General features: G+C 42.2%; 1 protein-coding gene across 1 annotated transcript; it reads right to left on the bottom strand.

Annotated features, from left to right (window-relative positions):
* Nucleotides 1-7368: 7368 nt before the first annotated feature.
* rxfp3.2b (relaxin family peptide receptor 3.2b) lies at nucleotides 7369-9130 on the bottom strand. The gene has a single exon (XM_029429942.1). It carries the CDS (start codon nucleotides 9023-9025, stop codon nucleotides 7787-7789), a length of 1239 nt encoding a protein of 412 aa, XP_029285802.1. The 5' UTR covers nucleotides 9026-9130; the 3' UTR covers nucleotides 7369-7786.
* Between the last annotated feature and the right edge of the window lie 1251 nt (nucleotides 9131-10381).

Raw genomic sequence — 10381 nt, 5'->3', positions numbered from 1 at the left:
ATCTTTTTTGTTTTAAATAGGAGTCTACAGTTGGCTAGCAGCTCTGTGAAGCTTTGTGTAAAGACAAAGCAGTATTTCTAACTACAATCTAACGGCAGCATGCGAACATGAGGCTGGTGAGAATGTCATTAGTTTTGCAGGTCTTTGGTCATAAACCAAAGTATTAGTCAAACTGAATGTTTTACACGATGATGGCGCTAGAGGAATAGTCAAAGTACCACCAAAGTTATTCATCATGAGAGTGACGTGAATGTCTGAACCAAATTTCATGGCAACCCATCCAATAGTTGTTGAGGCGTTTCTGACCGAAGTTGGAAACCGACCATCCGACACAGTCGTCCATAGAGAAATGCAGCTTTATTAATCTAATTATCTTTCAGCAGTTAAGTATTATGCGCTGATACAAACAAGGTGACAAACTGACAAGGCGTCAACATTAATATTCGTGTTTCACACCTAACAACCACACCTCCATTCATAAGGTTGATCTGCGCTCAATCCACCTGCCTTCTCAGCGCTGCCTGGTGTGTGTGATAATAATGGCGCAAGATATGGATGACAGGATCTGTCCCATTCTGGCTTAGTGTATCGAAAGCTTTCTTTGTATTGACCTGGGCTTTATTACACGGCGAGGGACAACAGATAACGCTTGAAACACTGGTTGGTATTTTAGCTAATCAATTCTTTTAATGCTGAGTGAGATCATCATCAGCAGGGAAAGGTCAGCAGCAGCCGATGAGGTGGAGTTTTTTGTGAAATGAGCACAGGTCATTTGAATATTACAAAGAAACAGGTCTGATCAGCATCAATTATAAAAGCTTCAACTCACTTTTATCTCTATGGCCATGTTGGTCTGTCTGCAGGCCACCACTTTGGGCTGCACTAAACCTATCTATCAAAGTGAACTTTCACATGGGTTGCTAACAGCTAGCCTAATTTATTTTATGACTTATCATCTGCAAAAACTATTTTACATTCCCATCAGCCTCAGCTGTACTTTGTGTTTAGTGCTGATCAGCAAACTTTAAACTAAGATGATGATAATGCAAAAAATACACCTACGTAGATTCAGAGTGTTAGCATTACAGTGTGAACATGTTAGCATCATGGAGGGGGTTAGCCTGCTGACGTCAGCATCTAGCTCAGAGCACCACTGTGTGTCTAAGTCATACCTGTCAACATTGGAATTTCAAAATAAGGGAAATCTTTTGGTGGACTCCGCCCATATTTTAACAGCTCTCAGCCACCCAGCCCCCATATAATGTAAATGTAAACAGATAAAGGATGGGTATATACATTCAGGAAATACATGTTTATTTAAAGTATGTATTACTTGTACAGACATGTTTATAAAATGTATGTATTTTATTTATTAGTTAATATCATCAATGTATTTGATGATGGATGAGTTGTGTGGCTTTTGTTTTCCCCGACGAGGACTTCCTTGCGATGGTAGAGTCGGGAAACATGTCTGCGTCACTGCGACTGAAATCAACACAGAAGCTGAAGGCGACATTATTTTTGGCCCAAAGCATCGACATCTTTCCCTCAGCTTTGGTCACTTGGTCTGCCTCCGACACAGTTCTTGTCACAAATGAAGTCATTGACAATGTATGTTTTTGTGCCTCTTGGGCGTGCTTGTGCTTGGACGTTTATTCCATCGTGTGCGATGCTAACATCTGAATGGCACACTTTACAAAAAGCACGAGTTTGCCCGACTCTACTTTTTATTAAATAAGGGCAGGTCCCCTCCCATTTGTCAGGTGCTTACACAAAGTTTTAACTTTTTTGGCAGGTACAACTGCGTCTCCATCTATATCCCGTTCACTGTGACTCTCATCCATCTCTTTTTGTCTTCTTCTTCTGTGTTATTCTGTCTGTTTTCCTGTGTGTTTACTGGTGGATAACATTTTTCAGCTCATGTTAAACATAATACTGTCACCTGCTCTACCGGAGGCCATTTTACACTTTTTTTAATTAAGCCTTTTTTTTTTTAAGGTTAAAAATACAGGATAATCCCGGGAAAAACGGGAGGGTTGACAGGTATGGTCTAAGTACAGATTCACAGAGATGAGTAGAGATGGGGAGCCAGCGTTAGCCGGCTGCTGATGGCGGCTGACGCTGGCTCCCCATCTCTACTCATCCTCCTGGATCTGACTGCAGTGTTCAACACGGTCGACCGTCAGATCCTCCTTCAGCGCCTCCACTACACCATCAGACTCTCTGACTCCGCCCTGATCTGGTTCCAGTCCGACCTCTCGGTAAGAACAGAATATGTATCCTTGGGAGGTTCCAAGTTTCCAGATACACCCAGTAACCTGTGGTGTCCCTCAAGGGTCGGTTCTCGGCCCCACTCTGTTCACCCTCTACACTCTGCCCCTTGGCCGTGTCATCAGCCAGCATGGAATACCATTCCATTGCTACGCTGATGACACACAGCTATACATAAAAACCGACCCGATGCCCCACTGTCGACATCTTCATCATCATCAACATCATTAAACACCTGCCTTGAGGAGATAAAGGCTTGGATGAAAGAACATTTCCTTCAACTAAATAGCTCAAAAACAGAGGCAATTTTTTGTTGGCACACCACACCAGGTCCAGTCTTCCCTCATAACCCACATCACAGACATACCCCTATCACCATCAGTCACCAACCTGGGTGTAAGATTTGACCCTCATCTGACCTTTGACACACACATCAAACATCTGTGCAAGACCTCCTTCTACCACCTCAGGAACTTTGCAAAACTCCGCCTCACACTTTCTCTGTCAGATGCTGAACAACTCGTCCACGCCTTTGTCTCCTCGAGGTTGGACTACTGCAACGCTCTCCTCATCGGGATTCCAAGCGGGAGCCTTCAGAAGCTCCAATATATCCAGAACAGCGCCGCTAGGATCCTGATGAGAGAGTGAAAATATAATCACATCACACTCATTCTCCACTCCCTCCTCTGGCTTCCTGTCGCATTCAGGATTGAATACAAAATCTCCCTACTCACCCATCAGTGCATACATGGAAATGCTCCTCCGTACCTCAAGGAACTCCTCCCTCAACAAACCTCCACACGCAGCCTCCGCTCCTCTAAAAAAACTTTGCTCCACTTATTATTATTATTATTATTATTATTATTATTATTATTATTATTTTCTGCCATAAACTTTCTCTGTTGCAGTTTCATTGGAATATTGTGATTATGTTTGTTTTTTAGTATCATTGAGAGCATGCATGATATACTTCTTTTTGGCTGGCACACTTACTTTGAGACTTCCCGTGAACATAACCTCCATCTCACCTGCGGGGATTGTCTGATCTTATTTCAGGATGTTCACTGAACAACATCATACGGCATCCTCCTTTTTGTTATCTGCTGGGATTTCAGGTTCACAGAAGAGTTGCTTGACATTGACTTGTCTCCCCTGGGGGCCAATAAAAGAAATCAGGAGTAGTGAATGTTATCTTTCTGTGGTGCCTGCAGTATATGTGCATCATGTAGGGCGCAAAGTTGACAAGACAAGCAAAGAGTCAGACAAGTGAAGAGACAAGACTACAAGTATTGGAGGGATTATGAAATCTGGAATCTATATGGAATTTGGGTTACTGCTCTGATAACATAAACACAACACTGTGTTTGTGCGCTCTCGCTCTCCTCTTAACTCTTGCTAAATTTAGCCACAGAACAAGATACATCTCAAACTCTCTGTATGTGACAGCAGCAAAATGAGTAATCAAAGCTTGCCAGATGATGTCCTGTCTGCCAGGAAGCACACACACTGGGAAAAGAACCGATTCAGTAGCTATGCCCGTTTATCCTTGAGGGTCACAAGGGTGCTGGAGCCACTCCCATGTGATATTGGTAAAGCAGGAAGCTGGGAAGGCAGCGAGAGAGCGGGAGAAAGTCGGCTTCTGACTAACTCTGCGTTAGTGCTCAGCGCTCATGAGGCCTCTTAATACTCAGAGATAAGCACATTCGGTTGCTTTGGGAGAGTCAATTCATTTGCATGATGGACTTTTGAGGATATGGGAGTGACTGCAACTGAATAGGCTATGACCTGAGAAAAATAGGGCCACTCACAAAAGTGTTGATTGAAAATCTTCAAAGTCTTCCCCTAAACCAACTAAAAGTATCTTGGAAATGAAACCACTTCAGAGAGTATGGTTCTGCTTTGAAAGATTAAATGAAGCTCAGCACAGGTTCAATCAGGAAGTCTACCTTTATGCTTCATGTATTCTCCGTTCTCTCCCTCACTCCTCCAGCCGCTTCTAATCTGCTCGTTACGGGCGTCCACCAACTAGATTTTGCCACGATCCCCAACAGCCAATTGTGGCGCTGCTGTCAAACCCCGTCCACTTCCAGTCATTATTTCCAGTTCCCAGGTTGAGCTCATCAGAAGTTCACTCCTCATCCCATCACCTTCACCACCCCAAGGGGGGGGGGGGGGTTCCTATTCTACTTACGTCTTCACCTTCCCCCTAAAATATATGATGTCACGGTGGGGTCTAATTGCCAGAGACTATTCACATTTCTCATCATCTTGTGCACGTGTTAATACATTTTTCGTTCACTCAGAAATAAGTCTCTCCTGATTTAATTAGTTATGGCTCAAGTAAATTGTGTTTTGGTGAGTTTGTGAAAAAAGAAGAAAGTATATTTTTATTCTAGTTTATAGTGGATGTGGTCTAACTTGTTTTCAGATACTTTCACCAACAGCCTCCTTGTGCTCTGATTTCTAATTGTTAACTAATGAGCACCCCACACCTCCTGCATATAGCAGCTCTCAGATCTCTCACATAAAATCCTCTTTATTTTATACTGTCTTTTTATATTGCCTTCTCAATGCCTTTCTCTCTCTTATGTAAAGCACCTTGACTTGCCTTGTTGATAAAAGATGCTATACAAATAAACTTGCTTTGTTTTGCTTTGCATGAGGGGCCTTACATTCATAGTTAATCAATGTAGCTATGTGTGGTATCCTTCTCTTCAGGAGCTTTTGATGGAAACCATGTGACATTTACGAGCTATGAGCCATGTGACATTTACGAGCTATGCGTCTCAGCTTCTTCCAAAAAAAACCCATCGTGTTTGAAAAAGTCCCCCCTGTCTACGTGTGTATCGCTAATGAGAGTCAATTAAATATTTCAGAGATCCAAGAGTCGTCAGGCTATCATTAGGCATTTGAGAAAGATCAGCGTCAAGGGTTCTTATGAAAGAAAGATAAGGGATGACTGAGCTGCTCAGGGCAGAGAGTGCCGTGTGAAAGAAAACTTTGTATTCTCTTTTCCATCTCTGGCTGCTGTCTAGGGATAAAGGACCTCACATAAATGCTAAACAGTTTTTCTCGACATGGCACTTGTTCATTATCATTTTATGAGCTTTGCATGCTGAGTATTCATTGCAGGCCATTTGGCAGTTGGCCAGAGGGCCTGTCAGTTGTTATTGAAACAAGGCTAACCCTGAGGCTAACTGTATTCTGTGGCTCGCCCAGCAGGGTTTACAGGATTCACATGCTGAAACTACAAATCACAGTTGTGAAGGTATGAGTAATTGCAAAAGCGATCCTCCACAGCTGAGAGTGAAAACAATTCACCAAGAGTATAAATATAAACCCCCTGTTTGATCACGGAGTAGCAGCAATGATTTTAGTTCTCCCCTCTCCTTTCCTCCACTCTGTCTCCGACTGTAGGTGTGTGTCGGCACACTTCGTGAAGTACAGAAGAGGAGGGAATGTGAATGGCAAAGAAAAAAAAAAAACTTTAATTTTTTTAATTAATTAATTTAATTGCTTTATCTACAAACTATTTTGCGACCCCCCCCCCTGCAGTACCTCCGCGGACCCCCTGGGGGTCGTGAACCCCCTGTTGAAGACCTATAATATATAACATTCCCAGTAAGCGCTGTTATTTTAGAATCCATGTCCTGCATAAGGAAGGCCCCTGGGATTCAGAGTAAACGGTGTTATGAGAATAACATGAGTTGTGTACCAGCTTACCTTTAAACGTAGCACACACAACAGAATACCAATGGAATATTCATGTTGATTATATTTTCCCTACAGCCCCAGAAACCAAATATTCCATTATCATTTCTAACCAAATAAATATCACCCCGAGTACACTTTCACTCAGGAGGTCTGATTGAAAGTAAAAATCTAATTCTCAGAGGGGACTGAGAAAAAAACAATTCCCTATATCTGACAGCTGTTCTTGATCACAGCACTTTTCTCAGCGTCTTTTTTTGATAGATTATTTGTGCCGGTGCAATTCTGATGTTTTTAGTGATTGAAGAAATGCTGTGCAAACACAGCATGAGAAAATATGATCTCATTCCTAAAAGAAACAGAGGAGCAGGTCTCTGTTTATCAATGGTCACCATTCGTTTATTTAAACTCTGCTGCCTCATTCATCTCCACATGCATATGATCTAAATTGTAAATTGCAAAAGTATCAAGTGTAGAGCTTTTACTTCATCGAAACATTCAAATGAAACAAATGTTTTATAAAAAGGATCATGATTTTGTATGTGCTCCTTCAACAACCGGAGAGGTTAGTGTTAACATCAATAAACTGTCCAGGAATAAATGCTTCATTTGTATATATGGCCTGATTTAAATATGCTGCAAAGATACACAAATCTGAATATATAATGTAAGTTCTAAATTATTAATAATGTTGTTCAATGTTACTCATCAACAGCAAAGAGAAAACTGCACCAATTTATTTTTCATGTGTGTTTGTGATAAATAATAAGCATAAATATGTGTGTGTGTATAATACAGTATATGTGCTCAGCTCATGCGTGAGTAGTGTAAGATATGTTGCAAAGGAGTATGAATGTAATTTTAATCACCTCAACAACGACAAGATTTATTTTAAACTCGCTTTAGTGAACACTTTGAAGTATTGTGTCATATTGTCTTACCTTAAAAAAGAAGGAAAGTTTTCATTGTCAAGTATATAACATTAGGTTTTTCAATGACTTGACTTTTTCAATGAATTCCTGAACGCACTGGGAATTCCCCTCATTACTCATATTCCATTCATGTTTCTTTCTGGGGTTTTTTAAAACATCTTGGCCAGGATTTACTTCGGTTTTCTCCAAGAAAATCCTCAATTCACAGTCAGAGTGTTTGATCAGTTAGTTATTCTCATGTGCTGTGAGACCGATGCTGAGGCAAATCTTAATTGAGGTTGAGCTCAACTCAGACAAGTGAGTGCTGCAACAATCTACAGGGCTCAATCTCATATATCATTAATACTATAATTAGTAATGAACAAATACTATACTATGCAGTCAAGCAACCTCATTTGCTTCAGCATTGTCTCTAAAACTGCACGTGCAACAATATTTAAATATCACTAATAGACACGTAAAAAAAAATGTTTTATTGTGGGGTGCACGTTTTGCTGATTGACATCTATACACACAATACACAATTACTAGAGAGCAGCACACATATTGTCTGTCAGAGAGAGAGAGAGAGAGAAGAGAAAGAGAAAGAGAGAGAGAGAGAGAGGAGAGAGAGAGAGAGAGAGAGAGAGAGAGAGAGAGAGAGAGAGAGAGAGAGAGAGAGAGAGAGAGAGAGAGAGAGAGAGAGCGAGAGAGAGAGAGAGAGAGAGAGAGAGAGAGAGAGAGAGAGAACAAGTACAAGTATTTTCTGAGTGAATCTTGAAACACACAGTAAAAGTGGGGCACATCCTATACAGGCAGCTTTCACTTATTTACTTTGTGAGTTCGTCTTTCACTCTTTAAACTCCTCTGACACAGAAAGCCTTTCATCCAAGTCAGACATCCATTTGGACCAGCACCAGAACAGTCGGCGCCTCGGCTACTTTGGCTTTGCGACGCAGCAGATGAGTCAGGCTCCTGAAGGACGGCCTGGCATGGAGGAGAAGTCCCTTGAGACCTGCTCGAAACTCTTTGCGAATCAAGCAGTAGAGCACAGGGTTGAGGCAGCTGTTGGTGTGTGCCAAACACACAGTCAGAGGGAAGGCGTAGGCCTGCACATTGTAGAAGGCCTTGCTGAAGGGCACAAGGTCAAACTTTATGAGCACTCCCCACAGAGTCAGCGCCTGATTGGGAAGCCAGCACAGAAAGAAGGACAGAACCACGATGACGATGGATTTGGTCACTTTGGAGCGACGCCTTTGCCGGCCCTGCTCAATCTCTGGGTTCCCTGTACCTGCCATGCGTCGGCTGAGGATGAAGCGCACTAGCAGCAGGTAGCAGACAGTGATTATGATCAGAGGAATAAGGAAGCCCAGCAGAACCTTTTGCAGCTGGTAGAGACCCAAAAGAAGCTGTGGATCCCAGCTGCCTGAGTCTGGGAAGCGCACCAGGCAGAGCTCCTCATCAGACACCTTGAAGCTGGTGGAGTAGATGGCATGAGGCAAAGTGGCCAGCAGAGAGACTGTCCAGATGCCCAGGCTCGTCCACTTTGCTCTAGTAGTTGCCGCCCGCCGGCTGTGCATCTTCATCGCGGAGGAAATAGAGTAATAACGTGCCACGCTCATAGCTGTGAGGAAGTATACACTGGCGTACATGTTCATGGTGGTGACAGAGCTGATGATTTTGCACATCACACGGCCAAATGGCCAGCGGAAATCTAGAGCTGTGTCCACTGCCCAGAAAGGTAAAGTCAGAACAAACTGCAGGTCTGTGATAGCCAGTCCCATCACAAAGCAATTGATGGATGATTGCTTCTGCTTGTAACGGGAGTGCAGCAGAAACAGAGACAGTGAGTTTCCTACCAGCCCGAGTGCACAGACTATGGAGTAGACACAAGCTATCATCATACGCACCACAAGACTGGAGTTGTCCACTTGAAATTCCAGGATAGATTCCTTGGTGAGGAGCTGCAGCCAGCAGTGCAGTGACAGGTTGCTGGTGGAACCTCCGCTACAGTTTCCAGTGATGTCCTCCTGTAGTATCTGCGTCTCACATGGCTCTGGAGCCAGTGTTTGAACTCCAGTCTCATTCAGCTGCATGGCTGGACTCTCCTGCTCACATGCCACCTTGAACATCAAAGTTACAGACAGCTGTGTGTTTCAAAAGAGAGATTAAAAAAAAGTTTGTGATGATGGCATTTTGAGCATTCCTGTGTCAGGTTATCTTCCACTGCGCTAAAAATGATATTCTCTCTCACGATTATCCTCTTCTTCTCTCTCCAGACTACTCACAGCTCTGCGCGCCACGTCCGTTTATAGGTTCCACGTGAACGCGCAGAGCTCAGTCGCGCGGTCGACGCTCATCTCCTCACCAGCCAGATTATTGGACCAGAGCAAATTCACACCCTGATAGAAGGAAGCCACATCAAAGTCTCCTACGCATCCGCCGGAGGAGAGATCCAAATGCATATTGACACCGGCACCTTCCACATAATCATGTCTGTGCTGCGCCGCTTTCACGTATAAGGAGTTTGAGAGACGTGGAAACAATGGTGGGCGTAAAATATGCAAATATATGAGATAATTACGGTTGTACTTAAACACAGACATGATGAGGAGGTGCAGGAGAAGGCTTAAAGTTAGAACATGACGCCAAAGGGAACCTTACTGTACGCTTTTGAAAAAGAGCCTCTCTGTATGAGCATGCATATAGATTACATGATAAAGCTGTTTTGCTCATTCCTTGTATTATGTATGCGCTTTCCACAAATCTCCCGGCTCTTGCAACCTCTAAAAGGAGAAAGGAAACGAGGCCAGGAGCGTCTTTTATTGTAATAATAATAAATAAACCTCGTTTCTTAAAAACGAACTGAAAATAAAGATGCTATTGCCAATACAACAACAACAACAACAACAACAACAACAACAACAACAGCTACTACTACCACTACTACTACTACTACTACTACTACTACTACTAATAATAATAATAATAATAATAATAATAATAATAATAATAACGTACAATCTTGCACTTTTTGAAACATTACAATCTCATCTAAACATATGTTAAAATGTTCATTTCTTCAGCTTTGCAATAGTTCAATTGAGGAATTGTATTTTTTTTTATCAATTCAGAAAAGTGAATAGTGTTTTGAAGAATTACCCAGCACAAATCACTATAATAACAATAATTAAAAAAAAGAAATACTGTTTTCTGCCTCAGAATTGATTTTCTCTGCATCCTGCTTGTTAGAATAACTATCTGTGTTTTTTCTCTCTCTCTCCAAATTGTAATATTATGTTTGCTTTACCACATGATGTGCTGCCAAAGTTACTTAATATCAAAGTTGTAATCAATTGAACTTTTCCTCACTTCCTGTTGAAGCTGATGTCATATTTCCAAACAGCAAACTCCAGTTAGACTTCAGAATAAGGATAGAAACAAGATGGTGTTGTCCAAAGATTACAACTAATATTACTGGTGCACCT

Source organism: Cottoperca gobio, chromosome 4 (assembly GCF_900634415.1).
Source record: "Cottoperca gobio chromosome 4, fCotGob3.1, whole genome shotgun sequence".
NCBI classification, from domain to species: domain Eukaryota; kingdom Metazoa; phylum Chordata; class Actinopteri; order Perciformes; family Bovichtidae; genus Cottoperca; species Cottoperca gobio.
The sequence above is the reverse complement of the archived record's forward strand: the minus strand, read 5'-3'. Positions and strand labels throughout refer to the sequence as shown.

What these genes read in the sequence shown, in the direction of transcription:
- rxfp3.2b (XM_029429942.1), bottom strand. Translation starts at nt 9,025, where the DNA reads ATGTTCAAGGTGGCATGTGAGCAGGAGAGTCCAGCCATGCAGCTGAAT.